Source organism: Taudactylus pleione, unplaced genomic scaffold (genome assembly GCF_031769625.1).
Source record: "Taudactylus pleione unplaced genomic scaffold, aTauple2 ptg000129l, whole genome shotgun sequence".
Classification (NCBI taxonomy): Eukaryota; Metazoa; Chordata; class Amphibia; order Anura; family Myobatrachidae; genus Taudactylus; species Taudactylus pleione.
In genome coordinates this window covers 8,942,846-8,961,792 of record NW_028284531.1, presented here as the reverse complement: position 1 = coordinate 8,961,792, position 18,947 = coordinate 8,942,846, and the positions used below count along the sequence as shown (strand labels likewise).

Genomic DNA, 18,947 nt, shown 5'->3' with positions numbered 1-18,947 from the left:
CACTTGCAAGGGCTTTGGAGAGGGATCCTCTGGCTGATGGCCACGCATGTAAGCACACCGATGGAGCCCATGTCTCGGCAAGAGAGTCTGCCTAAATTTGTGTGAAATTGTCACTGTCACGCCTGAGAGTTGATTTGGGTAGAAACAGGGGTGGGAGGGAGGCTGAAGAGGAGATCAGAGATACGGCAGTGGAAAAAGTTGGTCAGGATTGTGACAGTCACATTGATAATTTAGGCAATAATATATCATATCCCATCCGCATTTAAAATGCTGGATATGAAAAATCATCCCCTTAGCTCATAGTATGTGACTGCCAAATACAAATACATATTACAGCTCTATAATACCCCACACTATGCCCACATCTCCCACATCCTGGGATATATATTTTCACAAATACATGTTCATCTTCTTAATATGTGGGGTCTGTAGGGGATATTTATGTGTATACAAACACATACATATAAACTGCAGCTGCTCCTGCCCCTTTACCTCAGGGTGGCTGCCGCTGCTTCCGGTCCCGGTGCCTGCACAATGAATGTCAGGCACCGGGACTTGCACATCCGCATGAGTGTCGGTACTGCCACGCATGCGCATAACACTAGACCAGCTCCTCGGGGCTGCATTGGTAGCAGCCCCGAGAAGCCTTGTAGAGCTGCCTGAAAGGCAGAGCAGCAGCTGAAGCCGCTCTCTGCTTATGGCAGCCCGGACTGGCAGTCCCAAGACTGGCAGGTGGCTCTTCCAATAGGAAGTCACCTCCAGTCACAGTGTGGCCAGTGCAGTCACGGTGCACTGGCTCACTGAACACTGGAGGATTTTACTGGGGGGCGGGGGGTAAAATCCACCACTGCATATAACTACAACATGCATATAAATATATGAATATCCCCTACAGATCCCACATATATAACTATAGAAAGACCTGACTACTATATTTGAGATTATCTACCTCATTCTCAACTCTCTCATGTGACAGGTCTAAGGGCCTGATTCACTACAGATCGCAATATTGTGTACGCATGCAGTTCAACTGCGATAGCAAGCCACCTCACTGCGATTGCAATGTAAACTCAGTACTACATAAGGACGCCCACTTTACCATACGCACATCAGTAATACTTAGCAGAATAGTGAAACCATCGGTACAATTGAGTACCATCGGACCCATAAGCACACTTGCACAAGCCATGAGCTCACTCAGAAATTGCTAACATCCACATACGCTCTGAGACCTCATACTGCATATGGCTACGCAGTGGATAATTGATGCACGCCCCTGAAATACCGTGCGAATGCACTGGCACGCCTGCGTTCGCCCCCCCCCATCACCACCCTCAAATGGCACTTCCTGTCAATCATTCTACGATGGGTCTTCGTAGCCTCTGCGATCACAGTCCCGATCGCAGTGGCTAGATCGCGCACCCGCATTGCGTTGCATACACATACGCAGAACGCAACAATCGGCCGATTGCGTGCGTATTAGCAACTGCGATCCAAGCTGAATCAGGCCCTAAGTCAGTTAGTTGCGAGGAGGCCACCATTACGGAGCTGCTCTGCCTCTGTGTGCTGTCCCGCTGGGTGCGATGGGGCGTGACATCATACAGCGCAGAGTAGGTGCTAAGGTACTATATACAGCACCAGGAGAGCTTGTGACGCCTTCCATATCGCCCGCCAACAATCCATACAGCACTCCAAGCTCTAGTCCCCTCTGTGACAAGATTCAGTCCCCTTAAGTGCCCCTCAAGCTTCTGTACCCTCCCGAGTTAGATATATACTGTATACTGTATATATAATACTAAATAAGGTGAGTCTCCAGCTGATCTTCTTGTAATAAGGACGTAACCTGAAACCAGTTACAATATATCTCCAAACACACTTTTCTGTCATCTTACAAGGAAAAAGACAGTCTGAGACCAGCATACAGGCAGGATAGATATGTTCCAACTAATATTAAATTGGATGTGACATCCACTTTACAATTAAACAATCCATAGCACGAATGCAGGGGTTATTGCATTTGCAAGCGGAACCCATTGATTTTATGCCAACCTCCTATGAATACCCAATAATCGCTAAACAGAAATAATTGCTTTCCAGACTTATATTGTGGTTCCAAAGCACAAAAGTTCTTATTGCAATAAAAAGAAAGTTACACGCTTTGACCTAACACAATTAGCTCAAAAGACAATTAAATACAAAGGTACAGCCGGTACTTACGTGTGCTAACTGGATCCAGTAATCAGATATCAAACCTGATATCTGTGGTCAAAAGGGCATGACTGAGTACTGGCTCAAGTACACAAGTTATGTACCTTACAGGTCACAGGTAAAACAATAGAGACTGTGAGTGAGATAATTTTGTAGTATTTCATATGTATTAGCTAATATGTGTTGTGCGTATGAGTATGTGTACATGTCGTATGAGTATGTGTAAATGCAAATATGGGTTGTGCTGGTGTGTATGTTTACACCGATAATGTGCGTTGTGCGTATGTTTTGTATTCGCGTTGTGCAGTAGCATGTCGGGCTCCCGCTATCAGGAGTCGCACAATAGCGTCGCTAGATATTAATTTGTAAGATTTGGTCTCAGCCAATCATCCGACTTCGACACTCCGCAACTGTCATCATTAGTATTGCCACTTGCACCAGACCCATGCCAGGTGCAAGAAATCCGTCAGAAACAGACATCTCATACCTGTACGTACAACACAGAATTGCAGGGAGTTTTAGATGAACACCCGCGACACGCCCACAAGATGGGGTGATTACGTGCTATCGCACTGTCACCGCTCAGTTCCCACTCCAAAATGGCCTACTTCATGGAAAGGCAGATCCAGCCAAGTTTTGTCTGATTCAAAATAGGACAGAGATACGTAAAATCGTAAATTTACATCTGTAGATGCAAAACTCGCCGTCTCTGCCCATGAACAGCACACACAGCAGCACCTTACACCAGCCTGTAGGTGCATGTGACAACTGCCCTGTGTTCATGTGTTTCCATCAGTACATCAGCCTGTGCAGCTCCACTTTCTTCATAATTTCAATGCTCAGCTGGCAAATTCCAACTCATTAGTTGCCATGGGAGAGGTGGATGGTGAATGGGAGGAACCTCGGATGCCTACGGGGCGGAGTTATGGGCATCCATGGGTGGGCGGGGCTTCGGTTAACTCTGGTAAATGTGCGGAGCTTCGGTACAGCTGGGGTGACATTGGAGGTGATATGGGCATTGGACAGGGCAAAGGAAAGCCGAGGGTGAATGAACGGGGCTTTGCAATTTTGCTTGGGGTGTCAGAAATAAAAATCCTGGCAATAGCAATGCAGTCTAGACAACACTGGATCATGTGGGTCTATTTCCATTGGAGGCCTGGAGCTGCAGCTTCACCTGCCCCATTGTTAATCCAGCCCTGCCCTGGGATGATCATTTCTTCAGTCATATTCACTATTTATGTTGAAGATCTCATGGTCTGGAAGATTCTTGTTTGCATAGGAATATAATCAATTTCATCATCATACAGAGGATCAACCAGACAATACATAGTAATACAAGTTTTGAGCAGGACTGATCAAACCGTTTTGTATTATTAAGATGTATCTGCTAAATTGGTACCATTAGTATCTGCCATATGACACAGAATATTACTGTGCCCTAGCCTTTTGTTCTAAGCCTAATTGTGCATAATCTCCAATCCCTTCCTTCTAAATCTCCCCAGCCTCATGTCCACAGTGTCTCTCCAGCCTCATGCTCCCTGTGCCAATCCAGCCTAATGCCCCATGCCACTTTCTGCCTCGGGCCCGGGTAAAGGGGGTGTGGCCTAATTGCGGGAGGTGTGGCCACACCCCCTAAGGGAAACAAATAATAAAAATAATATTTATGCACGCTGGGGAGAGGGGCACTGTGAGCTCCCTGAGCCCGGCACATAGCCAGTTGGGGGGAACGATCAGTGTGATCACTCCTCCTACAGGCATAGGAAACTGCTTAGCAGTCGCGAGCAGTCTCTCAGTGCTGAGGGAGGGGCACCCGGGTAATTAGTACCAGCTCCCCTGCTTATGACCCCATGTCACTTCAGCCTCATGCACTCTGTTCACTTCAGAGTCAAACCCCCCCCCCACAATTTACCTTCTTCTTGTCAGCCTGCCAGCTCCTCTTCTGGGCTGAACACTTCACAGAATAAAGTGAACACCTGCATCTGGTGGGGAAAGGAGGCTGCCTCGGCCTGGCTCAATAGCGCAGCACCGCCAACATGTTCTGTTGTGCTGGCACCAATTGCGTAACTCCATCCCAGTTGCCCGGAGCCAAGAAAGATGTCGGTGCAACACCCCCCCCCCATAACCACTATTAAACTTTGTAGAATGAACAACATGTCCATGATATTTCTATGAAATTAGTTTTCTCAGCGTGTCAGGAGAGACGCATTTGTCGGGATGCATGACGCTCTTCGCATGCATGCCGTCATTGGTAACGCCGGTATGCATGACGAACACCGCAAAGGACCAGTTTCGGTAAGAGCGGCCCTTTGTGATGGAGGTGGGCACTTTCCAAAACCCTGAGGATCAGCCTAACAAAAATGGGCAGTTTTTACAACACCTCATAGACAACAGTAATCAGAACTTCTCCAATACAATTACATGGTCGCTTTTGACATTTTTTTTGGAAGGACATTCATAGGTGCAGATTAACCATAGGCACCTGTGCACCTCTTAGGTGGCCCCCGATTCATTTTTGTAAGCTCCTAGCCCAGAGCAGGTAGGCACTGGTGGCCAATGGTCTATTACTTAGGGACTAGGGAAACATTGGGTCACAACCCTGCATACTGCCTCTTCCCATAAAGGCAGTATACGGTTCAATTAATACAGCGGGCACAGCACTGCCTGACCTCACTTCTGCTCCTCCCCCTGTCCTCTGCTCCTCTCTGCCTAGTGTTCTCTTCCTGGGCACCACTCAGGTGAGCACTGGACTGGGTGGTGCGCAGGATGTCCCACTGGGCTGGATCTCCCCCCTGAATGGCCTGGGACAAATAGGTAGCATTGGATTTGGATCAGATGTAGCTGCCTGTGTGCAGCCGCATCATTCATGCAACTGTACCTTAAAATCTGTTCCACTGCCCCTTTTATCACCCGTGCCTTTGCACCCTCCCCACCTGTGTCACTGCCTCTTTTATCACCTGTGCTTTTGCGCCCTCCCCCCCTGTGCCACTGCCACTTTTATCCCGTGCCTTTGCACCCTCCCCACCTGTACCACTGCCCCTTTTATCACCTGTGCCTTTGCACCCTCCCCACCTGTGCCACTGCCTATTTAAAGACTTGTGCCTTCGCCCTCTCCCTACATGTGCCATTGCCTACATCTCCACTTGTGTCTCTGCTCCCCTCACACGTGTCCCTCTGCCCCCTCACCACCTGTGCCTGTCTCCCTCCCCACATGTGCATCTGCGCCATTAACCACCTGTGCCTCTGCTCCCTCACCACTTGTGATTCTGCCCTTCATACCTGTCCGTCTACCCTCTATCACCATCTGTGCCTCTGCCAGCCAACCAGCTCCTGTCATTTTTCAAACACAGCCTGTGACATAGCAGTTAGGAGCTGATTGCCTGGTACTGTATCTCTCTCTACTTTATCTCCATTTAAAGCCCCTACACACGGAACGATATTGCTTGTGATCCGAGGCATCGGAACGACCAATCGTCAATATCGTTCCATGTGTATGCACTATATTGTGCGCTCCTGGGGGTCGTCAACTGCATCGCCTGGTAGATCAGTCAATGCGGCTGACGATCCTATGCAGTGATATGCGGCGGGGGCGGTATATCAGGTGGTCGGGAACCGGATCGCCCGTGTGTAAGGAACCCCGATATGGCCTGGGATCACGGGCCGCATCGGCAGGTATACAATCGTACCATGTGTACCCATCTTTAGTAAATAGACCTCTGTGTTGGTGCTTTTGGCACCAAATTATACAGCCTCTGCATCAGCCCAGGGGGGCCAGACTATATATTCAGACCCACCCCCCCCCCAACGATGCTACACCTGGCTGTGCCTGCACTCCGTTACCTGTTGCAGTGTGTGCAGTGGGCGGGTAGTGTCAGAGTACAGGTACACACAGTACCCGCCCACCCCCCAAGTAATAGCTGCTATCAACAGACAGTCACCTATGGTTATACTGTACTACACACAAAGCGGGACAGGTGACTTCTCCTGTGCGCCCCCAGCCAGCCTATAGTGAATATGATCACCATCTTTTTCACCGCCCTCCCCGGGCTGCTGCTGCTCCCCCTCCTCATCAGCTTCATCTTCCCCTACATCTTCCAGGACATCGCCTATTTCATCACCACGCTGCGCTTCGGCATCCGGAGCAGGCGGTATATCAGTAAGACCCCGGCTCACACCATGCTGGATGTCTTCCTGGAGCAGGTGGAGAAGTGTCCGGACAAACCCTTCATCATCTACCAGGAGGAGGTGTACACATACTCGGAGATAGACCGGCTAAGCAACCAGGCGGCCAGAGCCCTGCGCAAGCACGGCGGGGTAAAGTCGGGGGACTGTGTGGCCATATTCATGAGCAACGCGCCCGCCTACATCTGGCTGTGGCTCGGGGTGGCTAAGTTAGGCTGCTCCCTAGCCTGCCTGAATAACAACATCCGATCTAAGTCTTTCCTGCATTGCTTCAGGTGTAGTGGGGCAAAGACCATCCTCACAGAGCCGGGTGAGTTGCCCGCAGCAGTAACTGCGATTTTCTTTTGCATTATTTATTTGCAATGTCTCATATTTAGTTGTCAGTTCTTCATGTTTATTGTAACCAATCAGTAAATCATTTGTAACCGTATCGGTGCTTTCTTGCTAGCTAATAAAGTAATAGGTATCACTACCTGCCACGCAACCTGTTGTATGATAGAGGTGTACCACTGGAAGCAGTCAGGAGGCTCAGGCACACGGTGCAATATGAGAGATGTCATTTTCACAAAAGTGTAAAATACAGTATATGGGTGCACAGAACTAATCAGTTAGCGTAACCATGACTAATTGCTCCAGGAAAGCTGGGGCTTCAAGGTCCCAGACCTTGTGCACCAAAAATGAATACAGTATATATATATATATATATATATATATATATATATATATACAATTTTGCCACCTTGCACATTCGTAGTTGCCCGCCCACATCCAACACCCCAGAAAATAAATCTGCACCTGCAATAACATGATTGTAGCTCCGTCTGAAAATACACTTGTTGCAAACAGTGAAACTGTCTTGAAATTCCTACATACTTTAGGATCAATACCTTCAATAGTTTCAGCGTTTCCATTTTTCCTCATAAAATACTGCTTGCCGTAGCCTTTGGTTAACCATGATGTGTCCACGGTGGGCACAGGCACCCAGCCTCCAAGCATTAAGCCTCTCGTAGCTTGGCTCTTTATATGTGTCACTTTTTGGTGTTACATCACATTGGTCAAAATGAGCCTAGAAAATTTAGAAATGTGATTTCCCATATGAAGTAAAATTGCTGTGTGGTAACTGCCTTAAATCCATAAATAATCTCAACATGCAAAATTAAATGTCTTTTTTTGCATGCTGGCATGTTTACCTACCAAGCCCAGACTCACCCATAATCATTTCATCAGTAGATGCTATGTTTTACATCACTGCAACCTCTATAATTCCAACACTGCATCTTATGGTGCGTACAGACAGGACGATAGATAACGATATCGTTGTTCGATCTCCCGTGTGTGCTGGACGATCAATATCGATCATCCAGCACACCAACAACTCGCCAACGACTATAGCGGTCCCTATAGTAACCTGGTTGATAGTGACCAGGTTATCCTACATGCACGGGCGATGGTCGATATCGACAGTACGTGCCCGGGCATCACAGGTCGTTGGGCACCGAAAAAATGCACGATATGAACTATAACGATATGATCGTCATCGTTCATATCGTCCATTTTAATGGTACCATTTGTACGCACCTTAAGTCTTCAGATGTTGTTAGCTAGCAGAGGCAATCTCCACAGAGCTAAGTTGTTTGGAATTTATTAAATGTCACTATAACCTGTCCCCATATGGGGATGACTTCTGCAATGGGTTTAGCACGGTCTATAGGAGAGATCTTCTATATCTACTGCATTAAAATATTCATAAATAGCAACTATCCTTAGTACAGTATTGCTCTGATAAGGCAAAATTGTCCATATTAGCAGGATTCAAAGGCTTGGAGGAATTCATACATAGGTCACTATTTAAATCAAGGTAAGGTAAAAAATTGCATGCAAATAATAAGATATCATTGTACATAAAAGCTATAACGATAATGACCACATGACTCATGTTTGCAGCTTTAAAGGCATAAATGGAAAGTTTAGTGAAAAAGTAAATTAAATTAACTCATTACCATAGCTGGGCAGTGAAGGGGTTATTTTTACTGTGCATTAGCAAAATATAATAATAGTAACCGTTAATTATATATACATCCAGCCTAAAGTCTTCTGAGATTTGGGAACCTGGGACATATTCAATGTATATCCCATTCGCTGCCATCGTAGTAGTGCTGTGGTCTGTTTGTGCTAACTGTAAATCTGTGAATGTTAATAAGAATGTGTGTCAGTCAGACAACTTTTTTCAACCATTGCCCAAGTGTTACTAGATCTACTTTATACAGGAACATTCTTGGGCATGTACTGGTTAGATGGCTTGAAAGTTGGGTAACACAACTAATTAATGTGTGTCTGGCAGGGTCATTTCAGGCAGTTATGGATTGAAAGATCTACAGTAAAAAGGTAGACAATGTCTAGATAGACACCAGATGTTAGGCAGGCAATAGGTCGACAGGGACAAAAGGTTGACACACTAAAGATCGACATATAAGGTCGACAGGTACAAATGGTTGACAGGGTCTAACAGTCGACATGGAAATTGTCAACGCATTTTTTTTTCTAACGCTTATCTTCACCCTAACCTTAACACTCCCCTTGGTGCCTAATCCTAACGGTACCATCGGGTTAGGTGCCTGACCCTAACGGTACCTTCTAGTGACTAACCCTAACCTTCTGGTAAGTGCCTAACCCTTCCTCCTGGTGCCCAACCCTAACCGTTGGGGTAAGTGCCTAACCATAACCCTCCGGTAAGTGCCTAACTCTAACCTTAAAAAAATCATGTGTCGACCATTTCCGACACATTTTCATTTCCATGTCAACCGTTGGAGCATGTCGACCATTTTCATGTCGACCGTTTGACCATGTCGACCTTTTGTACCTGTCAACCTTTTTATATGTCGCCCTTTAGTGTGACAACATTTTGTCCCTGTCGACCTTTTCCCTGTCGACATATTGCCTGTCTAACATCTGGTGTCTATCAAGACATTGTATACCTTTTTGCTGTAGATCTTTAGACCGGATACCATTTCAGGCCGTAGACCTCCCTGGTTTAACTGTCAATGGGCTCCCCCTGGAATTTAACAGGCCGCAGCTGAGCATACTGTTAAATACACCTTTCTAGGTGCCTGGCTGATCCACACCTATCATCATTACACATCTCCAATGGGAGAACCTTAAAGAGTTGTTTTATAAGTAGATAGGAGTTTTGTCGCATACACACCATGGCAGACATGGCTATATATTATCTTACATAGAAGTTTACCATACTCTCAACAAAAAAAACTCAAATAGCCCTCGTGACAATTTGCCAGATAGATTTTTTTTTTAGCATTACCACAAGGTGGGGCCAGAGGTGGTAATTTATTAATTTCATATATACATGTTCCCAGCTGCAGCAACTGGACAGCACACACATCTCAGGTCAGAAAGAGCCTACAATTTAACATGGGTCAGCTTTTTTTTCTTTTCTTTACTACATAACTGCCACTTACTGCTGCTAGAAGCATGAGGTAACATGCCTAGCGCAGCCTTTAGTAAGAGGAACCTATGCTCAGGGATGTTTTTCCAATAATCAATCACTCTTTCCGTAATATATAACTTTATTTTCTCTTCTCCAATCTCGATCCATATGCTGTTTTCTAGAAACCCCCTTCATAAAGTCTCTTGAGACTTTAAAAAAACCTTTATATCATATAATTTACTGTTTCCTCTTTTCTCTGGATTGTACATGTTCAACTTTTTTAAATTCTTTCCAGCTTTGCTTTATAGGAAATACACTATTTTAGTATCCCTTCCTTTCTTCTATGTAATGCTTATGACTTATTAATGTCCTTATGGCTATCCAAATATGCAAGCATTTTTCTAGGGAAAGTTGCACCAGTACAGAGACAAATCTATAACTAGTGCAGAGTGTTCTACACATGGCCCTTTGGTGGTGCCCTGCACCCAGAACAGAACCCATGGTGTGCCTGTAGTGGGTCCCCCCTTATTCAGTCTGCTGGTGGAACCATCTTCCGTGTGATACTGTTTTGGAAAAATGGCCCAGGTTAGCATGAACCATCTTTCCATAATACCAAATGAAAATGGCACAGCCAAATCAACATGAAACTGCATATTGCAATAATACAATAAGCCACCAACTCTTACAAAAATACACAGTGTTGGTGTTATTGCATGGTGTACATTAGATGTAAGGACTAAGGCCCGTATTCAATTTGAGGCGAAAAGTCCGGATCCGCAATACTTTTTCGCCAATGACGTCATTTTCGCCTGTTTTGCTTTTACCCCATATTAAAGTTGAAAGATTTTCCGCCTAGGTGGAAAGTCAATGCAATGTAATAGGCAAAAAAGATTTGCCTATGAATAGCAGGCAGAAAAAAGTACAGAATTGGGGTTTTGGGGTGCAACGTTGCGGGAACCCCCGTGCAGCCTTCAGACAGTCCGCCAAAGGTGAACTGTGTCAAAAAAAAACAAAAAAAACACCTAAGAACACCCCAAAAAAATCACTTTCATTTTGGGGCAAAAAAAAAAAAATGTTGGGGGGCAAAGTTAAAAACTAGCAAACTTGACTCTGGGGGGGTCCCCAAGTATGCCCCAAGTGTTTTTTTGATTGCAGGTGTTTGCGGCAGGTGGATTTTTCACGATTTTTTCAACTTCACTTTAGCAACTTTTAAATATGCTGGCCCCCATTTCAAGTACCCCAAATTTGCTGGGATAATTTATTTTCTGAAAAAAATACTCCTGAATACTATTCTGCATCACGTATAGAAAAACGCTATTTAGCAGCTATTCAGCTAGTTAAATACACAAAATACCTTCAGCAAGCCAAATCGGGGAGTACAATAGGGAACCCCCATGTCAGAACATCTTTTGGGGGGTGTCAGGCTGATTTCCCCAAAACTGACAGTACTTTCCGCCTGTTCAAGTTGTGCCGGGTCCAATTTTCGCGTACTTTCAAATTGAATATGGGGTAAAGTGTGCACGCGCACGATACTTTTCCGCCTACAAAACAGGCGAAGTAGGCGGAAAGTCCGGGCCGCAAGAAAGTATCGCGGCTCGGCTCAAATTGAATACGGCTCTAAGTTGGGATTCTGCAGAGCCGATGGTTAGTTTCTTTTGTTATTCAAAACAAATACATCAGAGTCAGTTTTGGTCCCATTTGGAAAGAAAGAATGACAGTGGGAAGGGGCATTTATATTGCTACCCACAACTATTGCTCTTTTGGAGGGACCATCCTGTAGTTGCCAACTGTCCTAATTTCTGGGGGCACTCCCAGGTTTTGTATATTTATTATTTGGGATTTTTAGCACTGACAATGTTCCCAAAGTACCACAAACCTTGATGTTTATGCTGGGGGGTTATCAGTTACTTATAAAAATCCATAATTATATAATGGTCTGACAATGGCACCTCGCATTGGTTTCATCCCAATCGGTGCAGGGGTGTCCCAATGCATAAGTGGACAGATAACCAAACAGACCAATTCATTTTATCTTAAGATTTGTCGCGTTATTGCTATGTGGTCTAATGGCTTACTTTTTTTATATTAAATAGCTAAGTAAGATTTGTCAGCTTTACTTTGAGAGCTGTGGATGATATCCGTTGACAAACTTCTTTTTTTTATAATATATATATATATATATATATATATATCATAGTTACCTACCCTCCCGATTCCTGCGGGAGACTCCTGGTTCCCTGTAGAGTCTCCCGCTGCCCCGGAAAATGACAAAAATCCCCCGGTTTAACAGACCAATTAGAGCAAGGCAGCTTCCAGCCTATCACAAGGCTACATTCATTACTGCTCTGTGCTCTTCTCAGCACGTCTCCCAGCAGCAGCAGTGTTGCACAATGACCCGTCCCCTGGGTGCTGCTGCTGCATCCCATGTGAGCGCTGCTCGTGGAGTGAGCAGCTCTGCCGACCAGCGCGCTGAGTGCCAGTGCCCACCTCCAGCGCACTGCCTTTTCATGCCTTTTAGTACCTGGAAAAGACTAAGCTCTGCAACATTCCTAGATGAGAGGTGAGTGACTTCCTACTGTTGCACATCGTGCAGTCATGGGGTGGTGATGGTCCTGAACCATCTCTCAGGCTTGCTCATATGGAGCCCTGCTTGCTCAATGAAACTCCCCTATAGTCTGCTACATAGCAGGAGGGGATGCCCATAGCACTAATGCTTGTACCTGCTGTGGGAGGCTGATGCTCAGCATACTGTTAGGTCTATGACAGTCTGTATTTTATCAAATGTTGGCTGTTCTTGGAACATACTGTGTACATGACTTGTGACATGATTTATTGGTGTCATATAAAGCATGCTGTATAATCGATTTAAATCAGGTTTCCTGATGTTTCTCCTAAGTTTGCTATAATATGATTGATTTAAAAGCATTTTGTAGCTTATTAGCATATATGGTATGTTCCCACCTATACATATGTTTTTTCTGTTAATACTTTTGTACACCACACAAGTGGTGGAGGACTGTGTGTGTGTATGTATATGTATGTCCGAGTATATGTATGTGTGTGTGTATGTGTATGTATATATATGCTTAAAAAAAATCTGAATGGCAATAGATACGTTCATTGTGGAAGCGAGACACGCCCTTTGGGCGGAGCATGGCACGCCCCCTCGTGCGACCCATACTACTACTGATGACTATCATCTCCCTGAAACTCATTTTCAAAAGTAGGCAAGTATGATATATATATATATATATATATGTGTGCTGCTGCATGTGAGCCCCAGTGTGTACATGTTCAGTGGAATCTAATAGATAATTATCACTCATTATTAGACAATCCGGTCCACTTGGATCCTGGCCAGGTTTTAGGGGTGTAGGGTCCTGGTTGGACTTCTCATTGGTGTAAGCTGCGCATAACTTTTCCCCGGGGAGCCTGTTCTGGGCCTTCCACTGGATCGATTTGGATGATATCTCATAATAAAACTTAATAACTTGAAGATTTAAACCCAGCCGGGTACTTAAGCTAGCTTATGATAGTTGCATTTTTTTCTGCTATGCATGCGTGCAAAGAAATCTTACATATCCATCCCTATGGCGTCAGGGACGCATATTATCCTAGCAACACCTTTCACTTAAAAAGGGGAAATTAGTGTTTGGAGGGGGTGGTGTGTTGGATTGGGGTGTGACTATCATTTACTCCCATACGTTACCACATTTTCAATTAAACCAATCAACAAGCTGGCTGGTTGGATGTAAGTTGGTCTAGTGTGTGGCCAGCTTAAGTGTGTATATACTGTATGTTTGTAAAATAATTGTAAACAAACCACTTGCAACTCCCATCTGCACGTTCAGAGACCCCTTTCTCGTTAACACAACACTTCAGCGTACATGTCCCACATCTTTTGACCCATTTTTTTGCTTTTTAGAAATGGCATGTCTTTCTTGGCCAGATTTTAAAAATCTCTAAATACATTTTATTCATTGGGAGGAATGTCCCAGAAGTACTGTAGTATGTCCCAACATTTTTGCCCGGAGGTATGAGCTAAAATGCGCGTTAACTTCCTGTGAGACCCATGTTAACTTAATAAAGATTTAAATTGATAGAGGAAACTTCAGGCTGCTTAACTAGCGTTAACCAATTTTCAGCCATAATTGAATCTGCCCCTTAGTGTAATAAATATAATCTGTGCCCCTTTAGTCTAATACTAATAATCTCTGCCTCCTTTATTCTAATAGTAACAATCTCTGCTCACCTTAGGCTAATGTGCCTCCTTTAGTCTAATCATAATGTTTGCACCCTTTAAATTATAAGTTAAACTTGTAATTCCATAAATAAATGTATTATTTAATACATTTAAAATATAAATGTATAATAATTATATGTGCCCCTTTTAGTCTACAAATAATAGGTGCCCCCCTTAGTAGCATAATAATATTAATATGTGGCGACGGTCCCTTTATTATAATAGTAATCGTATGTGGCCCTTTTAGTTTTTAAATATGTGTCTCCTTCAGTGTAAATGTATAATAAATATAATGTCCCCTCTAGTATATTTACAATATATAATCTGTGCCACTTGTATTTTTTCAATATTTACACCGTTACTCCGAAAAATAATCTCTCTCCTGCCCTGTCCCTCTCTGCTGCTCAGATATTTTATTCTCTCCTTCTGATTATCTTTCACTCCCTTTTCTATGCGGTTGCTCTGTTCTCAGAACGACACCTCAGTCCTTCTTCTCCCACGCATTCTCCAATCACACTGCGTTTTCTGTCTGCTTGTCCTCTGCACTTCTACTTATTGGTGCAGGCTCTTCAGCCCAGTCACCTGCCGCTCTGAGCCTTCCATTTTGCGCCTCTCACGGTGGATCCCAATTGGTAGGAAGCTGACCTTTGCACTTTTCTATATCTCTGGACCAGGGCCAGATTAATAATAGGGCGGTTGGGACTACAGCTCCAGGTCTCCAAAATAGGTCCATCATTATCACAGCTGGACATAAGTCATAAGTATTAAAAGTGTATTTTTATTTTCTTCACAAAATCCTGTAAATTTGTAAATATTACTTATTTAGGGAAACATTGGAACTGATAATGTAGGGGGTGTACACGCTCACATGGTACTGACCACACCCACACAGCACTGTTCACAGCTCTGTCTCTCAGCGCCATGTTCATTTGGCCCTTAATCCAGGCTTGTTCTAGCCACTACAGAGTCGCACGGGTACAAACATGGAAAATAACCTCATCTGTCTATGCACAATAAGACTATATTAATCATTCAATGCATGTAGAAAAGTACAAAGCTTAGTTACAGCCATATTCTATCAATGCTTATGAAGACAGCATCATGGCTACACAAAAACAGTCCTTATAGAGTAAGGGGGCGATTCAATTAGCCCCGATAAATTATCGAGGGTGAAAAAGGGAGGTAGCCTCAGGTTTTATCGCATTAGGCTATTCAATTAGAATCCCTTTTTTCCCCGACACCTGTGTTAACTTGTTAATAGGCATTAACTGGGTTATCGTTCGTTAACACCAAGAATCCTTGAAAAGTTACCGGATTTGGGTTTAAGTGTCAGTAATCACTCTCATGAGGCCCGAAAAGAAATCCCCATTAAGTGGGGCTAATTGAATAGCCCCTGGCGATCAATTAGCCCACGGCAAATTACCACGGCTAACTGAATCTCCCCTTAAATTTCATTATTTTTACAAAATTAGCAATCTGAATATTTGCGTTTCCATACAATATTACACATGCTTGTTTGTTTTTACATAAAAATAGATATTTATAATTATAAGATAGCTTGTTCCCATTAACGAAACCTCCCTAGATCTGTGTAATACTTTCTGAAAATATCAGTTAGAGGAAATTAATCATCGACTTTTAAACCATGTCCCGCAAGAGCTGCATGTTATTTATCATGTCCAATTATGAGTTTAAAGTGGAACTGTTCCTCTGGGACCTAAATCTCTATAATCCTCCCACATGTAAACAAATATTGAGACTTACCCTAGCTTAGATTTTATTTACCTGTAAAGTTTTGGAAATGTGTACAGATTTCTGTAACTGGAGATATCCCCAGTGGTAAATCCATCACTTAGCTTCATCATTTACCAGCTCACTAAATCGGGACTTGTCCTATATTATTCAAAGCTTAATAGGAGACCTTCTTTACGGAGGGCAATACAAACAATCTCCAGCTTTACTCAGGACTGATCCCTTCATCCGTGTTGGTTACCTTATTGCAATTTATTGTGTCCTTGTTTTTGCGGCTTCAGCTTCATTTATGTGATTTAACTATATTGCTGTTCATATGTTCTACATGTGCTTTTATTATTAGAGTTTTAATAAATATATATACATTTCTAATCAGAATCATTTGTACAGATATTGATTTTTATATTTTTTGCGCTGTGTATTATTCTATATATTTCACTTAGCTCAGTGGTTCCTTAACTGGGTGCCTCAGGGCACTTGCAGAGGTTCCACGGGTTGGTAGTCCAGGCAGTGGCAAAACGTGGGCAGTCAAGCGGGGCTCGTGCCCTGGGCGCTGTTGGACCTGGCGTGTATGCGGGGGAAGTCAGACAGACTCTTATTGGCTGCTATACCCAGGGCCGGAGCAGGGCTGGAGCTCACTCATGAGCTCCACCTTCCGGCTCCCACAGTGGATGAAGAGAGAGACATCATGATGTCTCCCCCATAGTGCCGAGCGGGAATGGAGGAGTGGAAGGCGGCAGGCGGAGGAGCGGGGATTCGGTACATAAATTATGTGTGTGTGTGTTATGTGTACGGGGCACTGCTACTGGGGGCACTGTATAAGGGACACTACAGTGGGCACTGTATAATGGCCACTAATGGAGGCACTAATGGAGGCACTGTGTAATGGGTACTACTGGGGCCACTGTATAAGGGACACTACAGTGGGCACTGTATAATGGCCACTAATGGAGGCACTAATGGAGGCACTGTGTAATGGGTACTATTGGAGGCAATAATGGAGGCAGTGTGTAATGGGCACTACTGGGGCCACTGTATAAGGGGCACTACTGGAGGCACTGTATAAGGGGCACTAATGGAGGCACTGTATAATGGGGGCACTGTATAATGGGCACTAATGGGGGCACTGTATAAGGGGCACTACTGGGGGCACTGTATAAGGGGCACTGCTTAAGAGGCACTATTGCAGGCACTGCATAAGGGGCACTACTACTGAGGACACTGCTACTGGGGGTATTGCATAAGGGGCACTTCTACTGGGGGCATTGCATAATGGGCACTGCTACTGGGGGCATTGCATAATGGGCACTGCTACTGGGGGCACTGCATAAGGGTACGACTACTGGGGGCATTAAGCTGCATGTGAAATGGAAAGGAATGTTCCCAGAGTGACGAGAAACGGTGGTGTGTCATTTTGACCCCCCCATTTTTCAGTGTCCACGCCTCTTGTGGCACCTGACCACGCCCCTTGTGGCATCTGAACATGCCCACATTTTTGGCGCTGCTCCATCTTTTAATCTTGCCCTAGCCTCCAAAGACCCTAGTTACGCCACTGGGTCCAGAACCACATCATCTATGGTCAATGTGATAGGAAAAACCAGGGCAAGTGGCTGACTATTATAAAATATGTGAACAAACAGAAGCACAACCTATCCGCCATCCTATAACTGAACCTAAAGGAGCATACACACTAGACGATATGCTCCTTAGCGATATAGTCTAGTGTGTCCCTGGCAGGGTGTGCTCAATGTCGTTCATGACATGAGCACACCCGCTGAACGATATCATTAATGATATTGTTCAGCGCCGGGCTCTCTCCCCCATTCCCCAACATGCAGCAACCTGACAATATCGTCAGGTTGGCCTGCATGTTTGCCCGATGATCGATAAAGACGAACGACCTGCGGGAACGCGCATCAATCGCTGTTTATCGTTCATCATTTAGGTAAAAAAATGGAAAATAAAGTGAACGATAAAGATATCGTTATCGTTCAGTCGTCCACTTTAATTGCCCAGTGTGTATGCACATTAAGGATGACAGGTAAGCTCAATTTACTTCATTTAATAATTTGTGCTACGAACTTTTGGCCTAGGAGTTCTGTGAAAAAGATGCTGATACTATACTGTAGGGCGCCGTGATTCAAGAAAGTTTGGGAACCACTGCTGTAGCAATGAAGGATAGAATTTACAGCTTTGAAAGAAAATCAGGTAAAGCTCAGTCAACAAATAAAAAGTTTACACACTAAAAAAGAAGACGCTGTGTGCTCCTGAAGCCTTAACACTGATACTTTTGTAATGTGGCTGTTGTAATCTATCCGCATTATTACAGTGATATTTGCAATCGGTCCACAGTAAGAAAGCAAATTTCCAGTTTATCGTTTAAAGGTCTATGCACAGGATGTTGGTATCTATCAGACCCTATACTTTCATTTTGTATTTGCGTCTGGTTTTAGTTGTTTTTTTTGTATGGTAAATGTGACTTTTATTTATTAATATCACTATCTGAACTATGGACCAGACTAAATTAGCCACGATAAAACAAAAACTTAATGCCGGAAAAGTTCTCGCATTATTCGCCAGTTTTGGTGCGATATTTTATCGGATTTTAGCAATGCACGCTCCCGCTTTTCACCTTATCCTATTACAAAAGACGCGAAAACGTATACGTGCGAAAACTGCGTATGGCAAAACCAATGAAAAGTACAGCACATTTTGGGGAAATCGGTCTGTACCCCATAAAAAGCCTAACTTGCACTGAAAATCATTATAGAAGTGTATTAATGGCCCTAATAAAAGTATTTTGGGTTCTTAAATTGAGTCAAATGGCTGTTACAGTATATGCATATTTGCATAAGTGTGGAACAATTCTAAAAAGCAATATTTTTGTGTCTATAAAGTGCAGTTTTAAATTTAAAAAAAAAAATACACCTTCCTCAGATTTTACAGGCACTTGGCATTGCTGGCTGAATTTTAAAGAGACTGCTGAATACAAAATAAATACTCTAATGCCTCTTAGGATATAGCGACATCCTTTCTTACTTTTCCCCATTATTTTTCTTTCTTTATATATTCTTTTCTTTCTTAATTTTTGTATTTCTTATTTTATTAGTTATGTTTGTTTTT

At 43.9% G+C, this 18,947-nt stretch overlaps 1 protein-coding gene across 1 annotated transcript in view; it reads left to right on the top strand.

The window, feature by feature from the left end:
* The first annotated feature begins 6,165 nt into the window (after positions 1 to 6,165).
* The window catches only part of SLC27A2 (solute carrier family 27 member 2), a 73,784-nt gene continuing 61,002 nt past the window's right edge, over positions 6,166 to 18,947 (top strand). The window contains exon 1 of the mRNA XM_088472988.1: positions 6,166 to 6,697. Coding sequence (XP_088329114.1) covers positions 6,220 to 6,697 — 478 coding nt within the window. The 5' untranslated portion in view covers positions 6,166 to 6,219. The remainder of the gene's footprint in view (positions 6,698 to 18,947) is intronic.